The 20,753-nt window shown below is 43.4% G+C and overlaps 1 protein-coding gene across 21 annotated transcripts in view; it reads right to left on the bottom strand.

The window, feature by feature from the left end:
* Positions 1-20,753, bottom strand: part of ADGRL3 (adhesion G protein-coupled receptor L3) — an 813,661-nt gene that overhangs the window by 298,914 nt on the left and 493,994 nt on the right. For all 21 annotated transcript variants that reach the window (XM_060236824.1, XM_060236827.1, XM_060236810.1 and 18 more), the window contains one exon: positions 19,693-19,773. In XM_060236824.1, the coding sequence (XP_060092807.1) occupies positions 19,693-19,773 (81 nt within the window). The remainder of the gene's footprint in view (positions 1-19,692; positions 19,774-20,753) is intronic.

Raw genomic sequence — 20,753 nt, 5'->3', positions numbered from 1 at the left:
AAAGATTAATCTATCCAACAAGCCGCTGGCGAACAAAGGGCACTCACCAGAGGTTTGTATTGTATCTGAGCTGCTTTTTTTGAGGACCAGAGGACCAAGTATAGGGTCACGGGGTTTACCCGGGCAGGGACTCCCCCATCAAATTCATAAGAGACAGAGCTGCCGCAGGAGATAGCATGGAATTACAACTGATCTCTGGACTACAGAGATGAAATCCTCCTGAAGAAAATGGCTGCTTTAGAGGTTGGACTTTATGGCATTTACCCTCCCTTCTCCAAATTTCCAAGAATTCTCCCATCCCGAATTTGACAACCCCACACAGGAAGTGGGGGAAGACTGAGATTGACAACTATGAGGCTTTTAGCTTAAGACATCAAAATAGGTTGGAAGCAAGAAGGCCGGGACAAGCAGAAGCATATTCAATTTGATCGAGAATTGTAATTCTAGGAGGGGCTCATGAATACCCCCCCTCCCATTTTTACTTGTTGCAACCTGTCACCTCTAGACATTTTATCCTGGTCTGGCTTTCTTCTGATATGAAAACAGGGTGGTAGGAAACGGGTTCTGTATAATGGAGAATGGGGAGGGAAGTGGAAAGATTCACCTTCCTTCGTACACATTCCCCCCTTTTTTGGTATTTTTGTGTATTTTAGAGGTGTGTGTATATCTGCACCTGGAAATCATGTCAACCTCTGGTGACCAACCCCTACTGGGGGCCTGGAGGATAATGAGGTGGCTGAATAAAGTCTACTGACTTTGTAGTTCAAGGAGGTCTCTCATCTAAGCAGCGGTCATTTTGTAGAAAAATAGGTGGTAGAGCTCATCCAGGGATTGTTATGCAGCTACACATACTATTCAATGGACAAAGAGGTGGAACTCTCAGGAGGAGGAGGAGGAACTCTCGGAAAGGTTCCGGAGCTGCGCTCCTGTGAGCTCCCACTGAATCTGAGGCCTGCATCTAAGTACTAACCACAGTTGACCCTGCTTAGGTTCCGAGATCTGGTGAGATCGGGCTTGCCAGGGCTATCCAGGTCAGGGCACACACATCCCCCTTTCGATGTCTGATATTGTGAGATCCAGTGTTACGTAATGGCTGGAGTGGTGGATGAGGATCTGAAATGATCTGGTGGATGAGGATCCATTCTGCTATGAAGCCTGCTGGGTGGGCCAGTTGTGTTCTCACCTCCCCTCACCAACATCGCCAATCTCAAAATGTGGTTGTGAAGAGAAGGGAAAGCTACCATTAGCTAATTGAAGGAATGAAGATGTACTAGACAGAAGCCAACAAAGCAGGGAAAAACTTACTAAAAACGGCTTGCCCGTCACATCTAGTTTAGCCCTGACCGAGTCCAGAATTAAGCATACACAAGGCAATGACTAAGATATCACATTAGAAGCAACTAGACCCTGTTTTATTTCATTATAAGTCCTGCCAAAAAGATAGAAGGAGGGGGGGGGAGGGAGAAGGTAGACCAACTGTGCTTCTCAGAATCCTGTGGAGTTGAGCATCCAGCACTGGGGGGGAAATCTGTTCCATTTTATCTGGGTTGCAGTTTTTCTGATTTTACATGGATAAGCCTGTAGCAGTTGCATGTTTCTGCTCACGTTATTAAATTAAAAATGTTATTCTCACCCTGATTGGACAAGATAGAGTTAATTACCACCTGCTTTCCAAGCACACAGAACACACATTAATTGTTCTCAGTGCACCGGTACATCAGTTATAACTGTAATATAAGAAAACAGTTGAATCAGCATAAAGGAGACAACCGCAGTGCATGCCAAACCCATCCGCACTCTGAACTGCTTTCTGTTTTATATATGCATGTGTCGGGGGTCAGATCTCCTGCTCCCTGCAATTACTCCCAAGGAGACAGAGGCCTCCAGACCATATCAAGGAAACAGTCCAGGGAGGTTTTCAGGGGTCTGGCCTGATGCTGAAGGAACAGCTTCTGAAGGTCAGAGGCTGGTCAGCAGCAAAGGTACGAGGCAACAAGGGTGGGGATCAGTGTTCCCTCTAAGCTGAGTTAGTGTGAGCTAGCTCACAGTTTTTTAGCCTCTGGCTCACACATTTTTCTCTTAGCTCTAGAAAAATGGCCCCAGAGCAAACTAATTGATGTGGCAACTCACAACTTTAATACCAGTAGCCCGCAAAGTAGAATTTTTGCTCACAAGATTCCACAGCGTAGATGGAACATTGGTGGCAACATAGGAACAAAGGAAAGGAAAGGAATGGAAGAAAGAGAGAAAGACAGAAAGAGAGAAAGAGAGAAAGAAAGAGAGAGAGAGAGAGAGAGAGAGAAAGGAAGGAAGGAAGGAAGGAAGGAAGGAAGGAAGGAAGGAAGGAAGGAAGGAAGGAAGGAAGGAAGGAAGGGAGAAAGGAAGAAAGAAAGTAAGTTCTTACATAGGTCACAAATCACAAATTATAAAATGCTGGTTTTGCGTTCTTATAAACCATGTAAGCAAAAACAATAAAAGCCAAAAGAGAAATTAAAGGGAGCCTCAGATCAAAATAAACCCCTTGGCGCAGCGTGGTAAAGCTGCAGTACTGCAGTTGGAGCCCTCTGCTCACGACCTGAGTTTGATTCCAGCGTTCAGGTAGATCCAGGTGACTCAGCCTTCCATCCTTCTGAGGTCGTTCAAATGAGTACCCAGCTTGCTGGGGGGCAAGTGTAATGACTGGGGAAGGCAATGGCAAACCACCCTGTAAAAAGGTCTGCTGTGAAAACGTTGTGAAAGCAGCGTCACCCAGAGCTGGAAACGACTGGTGCTTGCACAGGGGACCTTTCCTTTCCAGATCAAAATGCATCCGCACAGCAATGGGAGGGGAACTGATGGCTTGAGCCAAAGGAAGCAGAAGCCCCGGGGCGGAGCAACTGCTAGTGAGGAATTGATCTACATGTCGGAATGAGGATAGAGGAGAAAACACTAGAGGCATCCCTTGTCACTGTTTCTAATTTGAACTGGGAAACCCAAAGATCTCTGACTGTTAGCTGGGACCTGGCATCCACCCATAGTACGGTGCGCTGGAAGGCATTCAAACCTGCAAGTGGAACCTGGAGATCTCTCAGAATTATAACTGATCTGCAAACTACATAGAACAGTCCTTGATGAAAATGGCTGCTTTGGAGAGTGGCCTACACCATTACACTCCGCTGATGTTCCTCCCCTCCCCAGGTACCACCTCTTAACTATCCAAGAATTTCCCAACCCATAATTGGCAACCTTATGTGTTGGGCTGGTTGTGACAGGTGATGCACACTGAACTTGGAAGTGCAAAAACTGAGCAGAAGAGAAGCTTATGGATTTCTTTTGGGGAGTCTGAGACTGATTTCCCACTAGCTTTACGCCGCTCTAACACTCCTCTTTCCCTGTGGGGGTTCCATCAGATTTCACACTATCTGTCCTGGGGTTGCAACTAGCTTCGCCTTTTTTACACGGCAAACAGAAACTGGTTTTTAGAGGTTTCCGTTTGCCGTGCAAAAAAGGCGAAGCTAGTCGCAGCCCCGTGGCAGATAGTATGAAATCTAATGGAACCCGCACAGAGAAGAAGAGCGTGAGAGCGGCATAAGGCTAGTGGGGAATCGATGTGAGTGTTTCAAAAGGATACCTGGGAGCTACATGTGATTCGTCTAACAGGGCATGTGTTCTCCTTAGGCAGGCCAGATTTTGGGGGAAATTTTACAAGCAATCCAGAGCCACAAGCAGTATCATTCTATTTGCAAGTCTCTCTGGCTTCATCCTTTTGATTTAGTGATTCAGCAGCTTGAGCCCTGATTAATTAGGTATTCCTTCGATTCATCTTCCGGCTTTGTAAGCCTCTGAGGAAATACTGAAGACAGAACTCCAGACATTTCACTGCAATCCTTATGAAGCTGAGAGTCTCATATTTCAGTCGCCGGAGCTTTTAAGAATGATAAAACTAGTCATAAAATCCCAAGAACTGGCATCTGCAACTCTGCCTTCCCTTCCTGATTGACAATTAGGAGAAACCACTGGGGTTACTCTCCCAGGAGTTTCTGCTATTTTATATCTGGCAAGAACGACAGAATTGGCCTTCTGATTGCTATAAAGGGGATTCTGATTCCCACTCTGATAAATCAACACCACTTTTAAATGGATAACAGCCAAGACTGTCCTTCTCTGATGCTAATACCATAACTAATCACTGACGTTGTCCGCCGCATTGACCAGGAAGCATCCGAAAACAGAGACCGAGAGATAAAATACTAATTATCAAAAGGATGGTTGCGTCGACCGAATTGTTAATAGAAGCTTATCTCTTGTTATTTAAGCAGACATCTTAGCGGAAGCGTATCTTCCATTTAAAGTCAAAGCAGTTACGACAGAATTCTATTTGTCTTTTTAACGAACAAACAGCTAAATGAGGAAGAATAAAATAAAAGAAAGGCCTCGCAGTATTTTATTCGGAAGAATAAAATAAAAGAAAGGCCTCGCAGAGGGAATTTTTAAAAATTGACGAATGCATTTAAAATAATGTTATTGATCTTGCTTGATTTGGGCTTCTGGCAAGGCTGAGCTGTTGTTACCAGCTTTTAAATTTTTTGTATTGATTTATATGGCTTTTATTGTTTTCGCTTACGTGTCTAAGTGGTTTATAAAAATGCAAAACAAGCATTTTATAACCACCCAAATCATTTCTGATTTGTGGCCCATGTAGAGACTTTTTCTTTTTTGCCAGCGAGTCACTGCTGACTTATGGTGACCTGTAGGGTTTTCAAGGCAAGAGACATTCCCACAAGTGTAAATGAGTACAGCAGGGTATTTTGCTATCAGCGACAAAGGTGTATTATTTACTCTGTGGGAGAATAAGAAGAGCACAATAAAAGCTTTCCCCCATGAATAACCCCTCCATTATTTTTCCCCCCTCTGGGTAGGGGGGGGAGTATAAATTAACTGTTTGACTTGTCATTACCGATGATCATATTTGACATAATGAAGTTCTAATCGCCTGCATTTACACACTGTCCGTGCACCAGGTGCGGTGTTGATGGGCCACACAAATCATCTGGCGAGAGTGCCAAACTGGACCAGTCTCCTGATTAAGGACGGCACATGTTTATTAATTTAACAGCTTGTCTTCGGCTCTCCCCATCTGCTTGTTTCCAATGGCGACTCGCCCTAAAATTATTTTAGAAGGAAAAGTGTATCCAAACAAATTTGTGGAAGGTGATCCGGTTCCAAGCGTGGAAGGGGCTGCCACATCAGACCAGAACAGCGAGTCGGTTTGAAGGTAGCGGCCATTTTCTCCCGGGTTTCCAGTCTCCAGGAACTGCCCATGCCCAGTGGGGAAATGACCCCCTCTGCCCTTGAAAGCCTTAGCTCCAAATAATGCACCACGCAGCGCTTCACTGCAGGCTTTTGATTTCTTTAGCGATTCAGGCTTTGCTTTGTTCATCAAGAATTGATGGTTCAGGCTTTTAACGGAAGGAAACGTATTTCTTTTTTTAGTCTATGCACAAACAAGCAGGGGTTCCGCACAAAGGAAAGCGCATCTTTCAAAGAAGTCAGTGCAAAAGAGCTAATTGGTACAACTTTAAAAGGCAGAGAGAGAATGAATGTCCATTTTGTTGCAATGGTAAGCATGGAGTTAGAAAAGGAGATGTACTTTGGTTTTTTCTTTGGCTGTGAAAAAAAGTGCTCAAACTTTCTATGACCAGGGCGGGGGCGGGGGGGGGGGGAGAGAGAGAGCACAGGCAAAACTCTTGATCATTATCATATGAATAGGATTTCTAAATGGGTATGTATCATCATATCATCATGTTCATTATTGCTATATTAGGCCACACTCCCTGACATCATCGTTTCACACAGGGCTTTTTTGGTAGAAAAAGTCCAGCAGGAACTCATTTGCATATTAGGCTGCACCTCGACACCAAGCAAGCTGGAACTGCGTTCCTGCTCAAAAAAAGCCCTGATCATTGGATTCCTGACTGGTTAGGATCAGGGCTTCTGTTGTGACAGAAGAATAAGAGATTGGATTTATACTCGCCCTTCACTCCGAGTCTCAGAACCAGAGCAGCTTACAATCCTCCTTCCCTTCCTCTTCCCACGACAGATACCCTGCGAGGTAGGTGGAGCTGAGAGAGCTCTGATAGAGTCTGCTCTTGAGGGGAACAGCTCTGAGAACTTGTGACTGACTCAAAGTCACATCAGCAGGTGCCTGTGAAGGAGTGGGGAATCAAACCTGGTTCTCCTAGATTAGAGTCAGCTACACCAAACTGGCCCTCACAGCACTCACTGGTACTCAGGGGTGGAATTTTAGCAGGAGCTCCTTTGTGTATTAGGCCACACGCCCCTGATGTAGCCAATCCTCCAAGAGCTTATAAAAAAGAGCCTTGTAAGCTCTTGGAGGATTGGCTACATCAGGGGTGTGTGGCCTAATATGCAAAGGACCTCCTGCTAAAATTCCACCCCTGCTGGTACTGAATACTGAATGCTGTTATATTTCCAAGGCTCCCCATGTTCTGACCCTTATATGCCAACTTGCTGCACTCAGTCAAAGAAAAAGAGATAGTAGATGTCAGAAACAGCTTAGAGGGGATCTGCAAAGGGAAGGGGAAATTGGGGGAAGTCAGTGCAACCTTATATATGAGTATTGGTACATTTTTAGAACAAAAAGCACTGGTTAGGATTGCATTTGGAGACAGAAGATTGTCAGATTGTTAGTTCAGGATTCACTGCGGGTTCAGTAGGACAGAATTAAGAGGAAGAAGACGACTGCAGATTTATACCCCGCCCTTCTCTCTGAATCAGAGACTCAGAGCGGCTTACAATCTCCTATATCTTCTCCCCCCACAACAGACACCCTGTGAGGTGGGTGGAGCTAAGAGGGCTCTCACAGCAGCTGCCCTTTCAAGGACAACCTCTGCCAGAGCTATGGCTAACTCAAGGCCATTCCAGCAGGTGCAGGTGGAGGAGTGGGGAATCAAACCCGGTTCTCCCAGATAAGAGTCCACGTACTTAACCACTACACTTCAGTTTGCTGAAGATTTATATAGAAAGAACTTTAACTTGATGCTGGGTATTGAGAAGGCAACTAATGCATCTATAGTTAATATGACCCACCAGTATTTTCAGTAACAGATTTCAAATGAGCAGATACCCAAGGTATAGAAGCTTTTGCAAAATACAAATGTTGTGAAAAAATACTACAGAGAAATTGGGATTTTTTTGGCACATTAAGTATGCCATAAGAAATTACATATAGCTGTGTATGGACTGCAAGAAAAACATTATTAGAAATAAATTTAATTGTCCTGTATTTAAACAAAGAGGGAAAAAATCGGAGATTCAGATTTTAGGGTTAGGACAGACTGATAGATGTGATCCATAAAAACTGTAAAGCAAAACAAAGAAACACTGGAGCCAGTCTGGTGTAGTGGTTAAGTGTGCAGACTCTTATCTGTGAGAACTGGGCTTGATTCTCCACTCCTCCACTTGCACTTGCTGGAGTGGCCTTGGGTTAGCCAAAGCTATCGCAGAGCTGTCCTTGAAAAAGCAGCTTCTGTGAAAGCCCCACCCACCTCACAGGTTGTCTGTTGTGAGGTCAGAAGATAAAGGAAATTGTAACCTGCTCTGAGTCTCTGATTCAGAGAGAAGGGCGGGGTATAAATCTGCAATTCTTCTGTTCCAAAAGGCTCCTTTTCCATGGAGCTGAGAAAGTTTCTTTTTCTAAAATAAAAAAAATGGTTTGAAAGAAGCAATAAGGCAGTTCATTTACCAGCAAATCAACTGAAAAACAAACACCGCGAAAGAATTATTCCACCCTTTAAGAATGATAATAGTAATACAACTGCCTCCAGTGAAATTATGTTGAATGAATATGTACACTACTATACCAGTCTTCATCTATCAGTGAATTCAAACATTATTAAGGATTTCTTGAAAAAGTATCCAATAGGATGTTGATGCACAAAGGAATTCCACTGCAGTGGAAGATTCCTCGTCACACAATAGTTTGTGTGTACTTGATTATGCAAAACTATCAAATGGGTAAACGGAAAAGGCTGACGGTCGAAACAAAGCTCTGCGGTTTGGTTTTGTTTTTTGCCAGGGAGGCAAAACAGACATTTGTATTTTCAAACTGACTGTGTGGATTATGTTTTATTGTTGTTCTGCTTTTAGTGTTCTTACTGAGGCTATCTGTTGGCAAGCCACTTTGCGAGAAGAAGAAGCAGAATAGAATTTTTTAAATGTCAAATAAATAAATCGATACAAGCGCTGAAAGACTGCAGACAAAAGCAGAGGCTTGACAAGCCTGAGGAGTCAGGTGAGGTGTCCTGCTTGTCACTACTGACTAGAGAGGTCTGAGAGGAACCCCAGCTGCCATCTGAATGTTGCATCCTCAGAACCAATCCCCAGAGAGGGGCTGCTTGTGCTGACTGGTTGCCTCAAACAGCCAATCATTTTGCTCAGGGCTTTTTTTGAACAGGAACTCCTTTGCATATTAGGCCATGCCCCCTGAGGTAGTCAATCCTCCAAGAGCTTACAGAGCTTAGTACAGGGCCTACTGTAAGCTCCAGGAGGATTGGCTACATTAGGAGTGTGTACAAAAATAGCCCTGATTTTGCGGCCTACTTTCCCACCCATCCATCCCTTCCCTAGAATTATGAGGTTTGTTCCCTCTGTTTCTGTTTGTCCCAGCAGCCTTTGTTTGCCAGGTATTGCGCAAAACAATAGACTTGCAGTGATTGGGGGGATTGTAAACCCTAGAGAGCCAGTTTGGTGTAGTGATTAAGTGTGCAGACTCTTATCTGGGAGAACCAGGTTTGATTCCCCACTCCTCCACTTGCACCTGCTGAAATGGCCTTGGGTCAGCCATAGCTCTCTCAGAGCTGTTCGTGAAAGGGCAGCTTCTGTGAAAGCTCTCTCAGCCCCACCCACCTCACAGGGTGTCTGTTGTGGGGGAGGAAGATAAAGGAGATTGTAAGCCGCTCTGAGTCTCTAATTCAGAGAGAAGGGCGGGGTATAAATCTGCAATTCTTCTTCTGTTCCAAAAGTCTCCTTTTCCTTGGAGCTGAGAAAGTGTCTCTTTTTTAAAATAAAAAATGGTTTGAAAGAAGCAATAAGGCAGTTCATTTACCAGCAAATCAACTGGAAAACAAACAGGATAAAAGAATTATTCCACCTTTTAAGAATGATAATAATAATACAACTGCCTCCAGTGAAATTATGTTGAATGAATATGTACACTACTATCTATCAGCAAATCCAAACATTATCAGAGATTTCTTTAAAAAGGGAGTAAAGTATCCAATAGGATGTTGACGAACAAAGGAATTCCATTGCGGTGGAAAAGTTCTCGTCACACAATGCTTATTTGTACTCGATTATGCAAAAATATCAAACGGGTAAACAAAAAAAGGGAAGAAGATAAAGGAGATTGTAAGCCGCTCTGAGTCTCTGATTCAGACAGAAGGATGGGGTATAAATCTGCATTCTTCTTCTTCTTCCTTCCCTGGTGGATGGAGCACAACAATCCAAACTGCGGAGGACCCTTTGACTCCCCTAAAAACAACTGAGCAGAGGTAACGACCAGAGGGACAGGGCAGATCACTCTCCGCCAAGCTCCATGAAAACAGAAGCACAGCTGTGAAAAAAAATCCAATTGTTTATTGAACAGCACCAGGAATGGCGTTCTGAAAGCAAGGAAGATGAATGGGGCTGCCAACGCTCTTGTCCTGGCGTTCCATTAAAAGCTGTATTGACTAACAGCGGCATAACATGCGTCTTGCCATGCCCATGACAGGTGTGGCTTCACCAGTCAAACAAATGTCTGCGAGAGATTCTGCACGTTTTGCCATGACCGTGTTCAACAGTCGAACATACAGCTTTCAAAAGGATAGATGAACGGCGAGCGGGTCGCCCGATCTGATCAGTTCATTTCTGAACAGCCGCAAATCGCCGAACTGGCGTGCAGTGGGTTTTCGCAGAGCCGTGCGTGCATGAGGATGACGCTGACGCAAATCAATTGTCAGGCATTAACACCACTAAGGACTACTAAGGCAAACACCAAAGGGTAAAATTTTATTGAAGCACGGCAGTTATTTACGATTGCTTTGTATGATTTGCCAGTGATCCAATTGCATATTTAAACAATTATCTACTGAGCAGGACAGTTATGGAACAAGGATGGGGAGGCAGTAGAACTCAGTTGGGCTTGAGAGTGGGTTTGCATGAAAAGCCAAATGTCTGGTTGGAAATTAGAAAATTCTACTCATATACTCCATTATGGCTGTCATCAGTAGAGGGTTATACCCACCCCAATCTTTATGACTGGAACAATCCAATCTGTTATCAAAATTTGCTAGACAGACAAAATAATCTACAATTAGAAGGAATGGCCCAATCAGATTGGTGGCTAAAATGTCAAATTCAATCACAATACCAAATAGATAAAAGAAGAGATTTCCCCAAAAAATTAAATGATCTTGACCAAATTATCCAGACAGATCAGAAACTAATCTCAAAAATCTATGAATGGTTACTTAGAGATAAAATGCAAGGGGAAATAGTAAAAGAGTCTTGGATAAAGTGGCTAAGAGATTTTGGATTTAACATCGACTTAGAGGACTGGGAGAAAATATGGAAATGTAATCTAAAGTTAACTAAGTCTGCTATTTTTAAGGAAAACCTGTATAAAATGATGCATCGTTGGTATTTGACACCAGATCGCCTATCTAAGATATATTTATTTATTTATTATTTATTTATTAATTTCATTTATATCCCGCCCTCCCCCACCTTGGCAGGCTCAGGGCGGCTAACAACATTCCATAAAAACATACAGTAATAAATAAAGCCTTAGATTTACAATATAGAACAATAAGACATTAAAACATTAAATTAAAACCAATCCAATAAATACAGTTATACTGCGGTATAGATCTTTAGACCGCATATATCCTAGTTATTCCAATAAGTGTTGGAAGTGTAAAAAGACTAAAGGGTCGTTGTTCCATATTTGGTGGCAGTGTGAGCACGCTAAAAAGTACTGGGCTTTGATTCATACTTGGACCAAAATAATTCTAAAAATTAATCTACATTACTCTCCAGAATTATATCTTTTAAACATTTGTAGAGAGAACTTAACACCCAAAACAACAAAAGTGTTAATGTATATTGTCACCGTTGCGAGAATACTATACGCCAAATACTGGAAGGTGCCCAAAATACCTACCAGGGAAGAATTTATTGTCAAACTTGTAGAAGCTGCGGAATTAGACTTAATGACCACAAGGCTACATGATGGTAACATCCAAAAATGTAAAGAAACTTGGGGTCCAATATATTGCTGGGTAAAAAGTAAAGGATTAATATTGGAATAATAGAAATATAAAGGAAAATCTCTGAACACTCCCGGAATGGTTGGGAGTATGTTTGTAGGTGGAGGGAGGTGGAACTACACTGGGACAATACGTTGGATGTAAGGATTGTATGGTTATATATATAAAAAGAAAAGCCAAATATAGTTCACGATTAGGAAGGAATACAGTAGAGGAATACACTGAAGCAACCCGCTGAACATTGACGAACCAGCGAACCGAACATCAAAAGATCAGTTCCCTGTTTGCGACCACCGAACAGGACTTGAACTGGACACTCCTGCTATCCAGTAAGCAGCTTGCAATGGTGGAGGAGGAAGTCGAGGAGCCAGAGTATAACAAGTTTGGCAACCACACAGCAGAGCAGCTAGATGCACACTGGTTAATGCAAATTGTTGGCCTTGCTCGTGGTCAGCCCTTCACTGTGTGTGATGGTCCATCCATTCCTCCCTCTATTCCTGTGGCAGGGCTGCCTAGAAAGTGCCAAGAGAGACACAAGAACATCAATGTTCAGAAACCACATTAGACTGCATGTGGACTCAGTCCTCCAAATGTGGTGATGTTAGGATCTGAAAGGGTGGCACCAACTAAGTCCTTCCTCTTCAGGTTCCCTTACAACATCACACACTTGAAGATTCTGTGAAAGTCATTTTAGGGTTATGCTTACCCATCTTTTCCAGGGAGTGGCACTGAAAAGTTGTCTGTAGTTTGTTTGACTGCTCCATTTGGCCTGGGGTCCAATCCTGCACGCCGGAAGTGGACGCTAGTATTTGGCAGCTGGGAACGGAAGGCTGAGCGGCATTCACCCAGAAATGTGACGGCTCTCTTGCCTGTCACCATCACCAGTGTGTCTTCACTTTGCATGTGGGATGTTACAGTAAAAAGTTACACTAGCATGAAATTGTGCCAGCAATGGCCCGACATTGTGCCTGTTTCACAGTAATATTCTGCTGGCAGAACCACAAGTCTCCTCCTTTCTCTGCACTGTGCATATTCTCTTTGAGCCCCATATGTGGGATATACAACTGTTCAGGAAGCGAAGGGTTGCTAAGGTGGGGCAGGGACATGAGGGAGATATTTGTGGCTGTAACTTTTTAAGGCATGCGCCCTTCCCTTCTTTGTTGCCTGTGTGGCTTCCACTGTAGTTGTATCCACAGTTAGTGGACCAGACTTCCTGGCTGAATTTTGTGTCCTGAAGCACAGGACCTGTAAGCATTCTGAGAAGATCAAGGGTTAGCAGTATGCTCTTCCCCTGTTTGTTTTCAGACTGGGCTGCTTCACGAAGTTCCCATTACCAAAGTTTCATGTTCTAAATGCGCACACTAAAAGTTCAAATAAATACAGCTCTGTGACACGTAGGCTGGCTGAGAAGGACAGGACAGACCTCGGCCTCTCAATTAAAGAAGGGCAGATGTGGAGGACAAGGGTGGGACCGAATCTCTTCCTCCCCAATGATTGAGGCTGGAGGGTGTTGCAATCCCAGGCTCCACCCCTCAGGGAGTCGGAACCTAACACTCAGATTCCTAAGTGGTTTTAGGTATTGGAAGATGGTGCTAAAGAAATGTGAACTTCAAGTCCATTTGGATGTAGAGAATTAGCAGTGCGTTTCGTTGGATTCTGACCCTCAAAAGTGTGATATATAATCCTTTCTGAATACTGAAACCTTCTGATGAAGATCTTCTCCTTATGTCCAGAGCAGAATAAGTGACTGTAGCCCTGAGGTTGCAATCAGATGTTTCAAGCCTCCACAGTCTACCCTGTCAATTTTTCAATGCTACTTAAATACATTTTGGTTCATTCAGACTTTGGGTGACACTCTGGGTTTACTTTTCCATTCCCTTAGAAGCTCCTTGATACATAGATCTTGAGCAGTGGAATTGTTTAAACCTCTTGCTTAAGGGACGTAAGGACTGAAATAAAATTTTGCAACTGCCAGTGTAACTTTAGAATTTCTATCACTCAATAAAAAAGGTATTACCTCTGACACAGAGAATCCAGGCAAATCAATTAAAAGAAAAGTAGTGTAATGCAAGCTAAGAACCTCATGAAAGCGGCATTACAATAGCATACAAGCTAGAGAATCAATCAAACTGGAGGAACACAAACAGGTCCCTTCTGCAGAAGGTAACTTAATATATCTACCTTTCATAACTATAGAAGGGTTAGCATTTAATCTGGGGGGAAAAGAAGCTCTTAAAAGGCATGGGATTGTAAAAAAAAAAGAAAAGAAAAAAGTATGATATCTTGGGGAAGGAATACCGAAAACCTGAGATGAGAGGAAGTAAGACAAACAGGAGTCAGTGTGCTAGCATAATCAATCTCTTTAATACTTCTTTTTATTACGGGCAAAGCCTCCAAATTCCCGAGTTCACCGATCATATCTGATGATAAACCAAGCAGGTTTTTCACCTGTCTCTTCATGTGTGTTTCCTCATTTGGCTATGACTTTAAAGCACACAACCAATTCTAGAAGCTGCCATGGAAATTTGCAAGATAAGAGAGCAGGATAGAACTGGCTGGGTCACTCCATGAAACCCTGAAGCTGTACTGTTTGTTAATACTGAGGATTGTGCTGGAAAATTAGAACAGTTAATTTGGAATGAAATTTTTGCAGCCAAAATCCTGACAGCTATTAAACGGAAATAAGGCAATATACATCCCCCACCACAAATGAGAGCGAGGCTTAAGAAGCTAGCATAGAGCTACAATGGTGAAATTAAATAAGGTTGGGCACAAATTAGACAGCACCCCTAAGAAAAGGCAATTCTATGTACATCTGTGAAATGCTGGATTGAGCAATGCAGCTGAAATAACGTTGGCTTGGATTCAAAGTGGTACAAATGGAAATCAGCGAAACCAAGACAGAACTTTTTTGCTTCCTGTCTCCCACATCACCCCCTTCCCCTGCTGGTCAAAAAAGGTACCACAATGAATTGGTTATGAGTAATTAATACAATTTGCATTAGTAATCTCACAAAGGCAATTTTTGTGTTGTTATGTGAACTTTATTTCCATTTTAAGTGTATCTGAATTTTTTTTTTTAAAAATGTTAATTAAAACATTGGTTAATTAATCCACATATTAAAAGTGACTTCAAATAATATGGAATAGTGAATGGAAAGAAACCCCTTGAGACACTAAGATGTAGTTTTCTTAAGCTTCAACATCAAAAGGAGGAACTGAAGACTGTATTCAGGGGAACCGCACTGCTGTATTTTTATTTATTTTGGGGAATGGGAAAGTCTCCAGATATTTCCTGAGTTGGACCTGGCAACCATTTACTTCTGGGTAAATGGTGGACTCTGCCTCCTGTGGCAGCTATTTTGTGGCTGGCTGTGCTTCCCACCACCGCCATTTTGAGTCTGCACCCTCCACCTTCTGTCAGAATTCCAGAAGTGGCCACAGGCTCAAAAAGGCTGGAGACCAGTACTTTAAGGGCCTCTGGTAAAACAAGAACACACTGCTCACTCTGTGCTCCAAACATACTTGGCATTGAGTCAAATAGACCAGCTGTGGAGAGGGGGCTTTCCCAGATGAAAACGATGCTTCATGGTGCTTTGTCTACTGCAGCTTTCACTCCTACCTCTGATCCTGCTTTACCCCCCGCCCCCATCCAATATATGTTTGTGGTGAGGACTCAGGCATTGTCTGGCAGCAGCTGAGGGTTGAAGAAGAGGTCATCATGGTGAGTAAGGTTAAAGTACAGGCAAAGTTCCAGAACACCACTTCTATCCCAAGTAGTAAAAGCGGTGGAACCTGATGGTGAGTCTCCTAGAACCTCCATGGTTGGTGCACCAGCCCCTTCAGTAAGAGTTCTGCCCATAGGTCTGAGGAGTTTGTTTCAGGTGCAAAATATGATCTTTTCACTGAGGCTTCAGTCTGGGCTACATCACTTCAGGATCTCAGCAAGGGCTTTGTATTTTCCTTGATACAAAAGAAATTCTAGGCACATAACAAAACTTCCATGCCAGGGAGAGGACTAGACCAGAAACCATTTTTTTTTTTCATGCACGGGAGATGATTTTTTTTGTGTGTGGAACAGCTCTCAGGTTTACAAGCTCACCACTTCGGTGGCAAAGCCAAGACACACCTCAGTTAGGACAAAACTTGACATGATGAGGGTAATCACATCTGATGTTCACACACTTCAATGGGGGCTAATTCTAGCATCAAGGGAGTTACACTGATGATACCGCTTCAGGTCTTCTCCCAGCCTGACTCTGAGATAAGAAAGGAACTGGGCTCAGGAAAGTAGGACGTCAAGTATTTGGAATAGCTGCAGCAAGAAAAGCACCAATTTCCCCTCACTTGTGCATCCCCTTTGCCATCCAAATACAGTCCGTCACCCAGAGTCACCAGGCCTCCAAATCTGAATGAGGCAAATGTGCACAGCAAAGGGGCTGCACAGGGAGGAGGAAAGGCAATGTGGTATAGCCCCATCTCGGAAGCTAAGCAGGGTTGGTATTTGGAATGAAGACTACCAGGGGAGAGTCTGTAGATGAAGGCAACAGTAAACCACCTGTGTTTCCTGCTTGCCTCGAAAACCCCTTGTGGGGGTCGCCATAAGCCGGCTATGACTTGAAAGCAATTTACCCACACACCTGGGCACAGGGTGAATGCTGAAGTTGGTGAACCAGAAGGGTTTTTTGTTGTTGTTGTTGAATAGAGGTTCACCCCACAACTCCCTCCCCCAAGCTTCAGGTGCTTAGTTCCTTAGGAGGACGTGTCAGTGATGTAGATGCCTACTGACCTGGCTACCACTAATGAGGCAAGATTTTAAGATAGGAGGGGTGGGGGGCGGTATTTGCATGCAGAGTATGGGAAGGGGAATAGAGTTTGAAATCCTAGAGTGACATGTGCGCCTTGGTTTCCAGTTTGGTTTGGGAAATCCACTGACCTCTGCCTGACCTATCTGTTGAGTGGGGCTGCTTCAGCTTCCAGCAGTGCATGAGATGAGACCGGCCATGACTGGTGCTGTATGCTGTAAATTTGATATATCAACAATGCTGCTACATTTTGTGGATGCTACGTTTACTGAGTGCTGGATGTACCTAAAGTACGAGAGGTATACAAGCCTTCGAACCAGTCCCTTGAGGAAAGTGTGCATGCCATTGGGCAGAAGAAACAAAGGGAAGGCAAAGAAAAATTACGTGACCAAACTGATGCTCCAAAGAACAAGCAAACGAGCCCAAGTCTCTCCCCTCACCCCTCGCCTCAACCTAACAAAACAGCCAGTGGAAGCTACAATTTTCCGCCTGCCAGAGAAAAGCCTCTCAGCTGCCCGTAGAATTAATCTGCATACGAATAAGCATAAACAATCCCATAAAATAACGGTCACAGAGTAATGTTTACTTTCCTCAAAGCAGGTTTAAACTAGTGTTTAATGGCGCTTCATATGTGCGGCTAAGTTTTTAAAAATATTTTTTTTAATTAATGGGGAGTGCAGAAATAGAACCAAACATTAATTGTGAGCACTGATTCAGTGCCTGGCTCTATTTGGAGATTTACAGGGCTACTACGACGATGTTTCCGTACAGTAGCGGTGAGCTGAGGTAATTACCTCATAATGGATAGTGACACTAATGCGCCAGTAAACTAGAAGAGTTTACACACTCCTCAGAGCTACTATCGGTGTACAGAGGGACAGGGGGAAATGCATCACAGTCATAAATAATGTGGGCGAATGTCAGTTGTGGTGAAATTTAAAAATAACCCTCCCTCCCCCCAAAACAAAACATACTGGTTATGAATAAATCTGCCAGCCATTGAAAAGTGGTGTACATTCACAGTGGAATTCCTCAGAGCATAATCATTTACTCGTAATGCGCAAAAGCAACACACTTATTTCTGTACACATTCAGAGAGGCTTCACAGGAGGCAGCCAGGCCTCACAGCCATTTGGAGATCCGTGTTCCCTCGAAAATGAGCCACAGATTTTTAGCCCCTAGCTCACATGTTTTTTGTCTTAACTCAGGAAAAATGGCCTCAGAGCAACTGAATTTATGCAGTACTCACAACTTTAATGCCAGTAGCTCATGAAGTAGAATTTTTGCTCACCAAGACTCCATAGCTTAGAGGGAATGTTGGTTGCCGGTTCTGGGTTGGGAAAGTCCTGGAGAAACTGAGACTCGAGTCTGGTGGGATTTGGGGAAGGGGGGACTTTAATAAGGTATAATGCCATAAATCCACCTTCCAAAGAGGCTGTTTTCTCCAGGAGAACAGATCTGTTTCCTGGAGATAATTTGTAATCCCAGGAGATCTCCAGCCATCACCTGGAGTTTGAAAAGAATAGTTGGGAAGTATACAGTATCTTGTAAAAGGTAAAGGTGCAAGCACCGAGTTTTTACTGACCCACAAGGTGACATCACAATCACAACGTTTTCTCTGCAGATTTTTTGTTAGGGAGCAGTTTGCCATTGCCTTCCTCAGTCATCTACACTTTACCCCCAGCAAACTGGGTACTCATCTTACTGACCATAGAAGGATGGACGGCTGAGTCAACCTTGAGTCTGCTACCTGAACCCAGCTTCCACTGGGCTTGAACTCAGGTTGTGAGCAGAGCTTGGACTGCAGTACTGCAGTTACCACTCTGCACCACAGGGCTCCTATACAGAGTCTTGAGCATTCTATTAAAGAATAATTCTTGTTCACTGAAAAGTTTCAACTTGGATAAAGCTCGGAAAGGTCTCTGGCAAAATGAGGTGCAGAATACTGGTATGCCAGTTAGCTGAAGCTGAAACCAAGTTAAACTGAGGCCAAGACTGGTGGACTTTTTCTACTTTGGATTCCTCTGCATTAAACCTTCTGGAACAGAAGATATCCATCTTAAAGAAAGTTGATTTGGTGCAAACTGTGAAAGACTTCCCTATGTGGAGACCGTTGGATTCTCTGCTCTCTAGAGTGGAATTCTAGCAGGAGCTCCTTTGCATATTAGGCCACGCCCCCTGATGTAGCCGATCTTCCAAGAGCTTACCTTGTAATCTCTTGGAGGTTTGGCTCTATCAGGGGTGGGTGGCCAAATGTGCAAAGGAGCTCCTGCTAGAATTCCACCCCTGTCTGTTCTTTTCTATGCAATTGTGATTTGTTTCCGTTTGTGCAATTTTGGTATATGTAATGCATATTGTGGATATATTTTGAATAGTTCTGAATCATTTATTTTGAATAATTCTGAATAGTTTGTATAGTAATTTATCGATTCAGTTTGTATAGCACTGAATAGTACTTTATCGTTGAGACTGCGTTGACACAGTAGCTGTTTGCTTTTCTTTTCTTCCTTATCTATGTTTTCTCACTTGGTTGCTTATCACCTGGAGATTGGCAACTTTTAGCAAACAAGTCAGCTATAGATTTTTAGGGAGAGGTCATGGGGGAGGGAAGGTCATAGGGGGAGGTCAGAGACCTGTGGTTACTAGGACAGAGTAACTTTGGAATGGGTGAAATGGAATGGGTGAAAGGATTCACTTTGTACTTCTTCCCACACCTAGAAACAGCCCATGAGTTACACAAAAGGAAAGATTCCACCAGGATAGAAAAACCACACCTCGTGAAATCCTCTCTTTTATGTAACATAAAGGTTATAGCCTGGAGGCGTTCTCAGTACCTCGATCTGGAAACCTTCTAAGGGCAACGAGGCTCAAACAAATGGCTCAAACACGAACCTGAACTTCAGACACTGATAAATAACCACACTAAGATTCTATCACAACCTTAGAAGTGTTATCTTCTCAAATGGTATTCAGTTAAGCAAAAAAATTAAACAGATATCGCAAAGCTGATAGCACTGTTTGAACCAAGCCCCAAATATTATCAAATTCCCAGAGGAATCCTGGGTTTTTGAACCACTCTGGGCACCTGAAGTCAGTGAGATTTATTTGAACCATCTCCATAAAACACCTTCACATTCAGTTTCTTTGCTGTTACTCGTTCAGATTCTTCAAAATATCCTGAGAACCACAGGGAACTTCACAAGACTTCTGAATCCAAGCAACCTAACAGAGAATGCGCCTACAGCAACCGTATTCAGCAGCAGTGTTGGCAGTTTTTCTTTGCAGCTCTCGGAGAGAGTCACAAGACTTCGCTGGCTGGTCCCAAAGAATAATAAGATCCTGAAAACATGGTGGCGAAGCCAGAGCACAAACCACACAGCATAGAATTGATCAAAGAATTCCGTAAAGCCCCTTACAGGCAACCATACAAGAAATGAAGGAGACCAAGTCGAGGATCGAATCGAAAGAACATCTGTGCCTCAGAATATTTTGCTCAGGACATGGGATCAATATATCATCATAATGCTCTGGCTCGTTAATGAAGTTCTCCGAGGGGTCAAATTAAATCGGCAACTCACCCTTAAACGACTGCCTCTCCAGATCGGAGTCTAAAGGAATCGGAGGCGCAATGTAGGAGACCTGGCCGTGGTGTGCCTGCCCTGTGGACAAACAAAAGAGATGAACTTCCAGCAGTCAACTGGCAAGGATCTGTATTCTCAGCAGATAACAAAAAAATATTACAAGTCATAACTAAATTAGAATCAGTTATCTAGTACATTTTTATCCCGCCCTTCCTCCTGAGCAGCATCCACTGTGCTCCCTTCTCCATTTTTACCTCACAACAACCCTCTGAGGTAAGTCAGGCTCAGAGTTTTATGAGTGGTCCATGGTAGCCAGCAGTGTTCCCTCTAGGGTGAGCTAGCTCACAATTTTTTAGTCTCTGGCTCACACATTTTTGTCTCAGCTCAGGAAAAATGATCCTAGAGCAAGCTAATTTGTGCACTAGCTCACGCCTTTAATGCCTGTAGCTCACAAGGTAGAATTTTTGCTCACAAGACTCCACAGCTTAGAGGGAACATTGGTCGCCAGTAAGCTTCCACAGCAGAGTAGGGATTTGAAGCTGGATCTCCCATATGAGCAATTTCCCAACCTTTTTGGTCTGGTGACTCCCAAATCCAAATTTACTTGGTCTGTTGACCTAGCCAGGGTTGGCCCATGAGTTCTGGCACCTTAGGAGAACCATGACCTTTGCACCCATCTAGTTCAGTATTCAATTTTCTGCTGTGGCTAACTAGATATTTTTAAGAAACGAACAAGCATCGCCCATTGTATATGAAGAAATGTGCTTGCACACAAAAACTTATACCCTGAATAAAACTTTGTTGGTTTTAAGGTGCCACTGGACTTTAACTTGGTTCTATTGCTTCAGACGAACATGGCTGCCCACCTGGATCTATTTATTTATTTCATACATTTTTATTCCCTTCCTCCAAGGATCTCAGGCAATATTCTGTCTAATGCCCCCCCCCCCTACTTTCCCCAGTAGAGCAGTTTCTTGAGCAGAATATAACTGCCTTAATCTTAAAATGGGCAATGGGAAGTTCAACACCATGCCCGCCTCCAAACTGCTGCTTAGCGG

The sequence above is a fragment of the Heteronotia binoei genome, chromosome 4, assembly GCF_032191835.1.
Source record: "Heteronotia binoei isolate CCM8104 ecotype False Entrance Well chromosome 4, APGP_CSIRO_Hbin_v1, whole genome shotgun sequence".
Classification (NCBI taxonomy): domain Eukaryota; kingdom Metazoa; phylum Chordata; class Lepidosauria; order Squamata; family Gekkonidae; genus Heteronotia; species Heteronotia binoei.
This window is presented reverse-complemented; position numbering and strand designations above follow the sequence as displayed.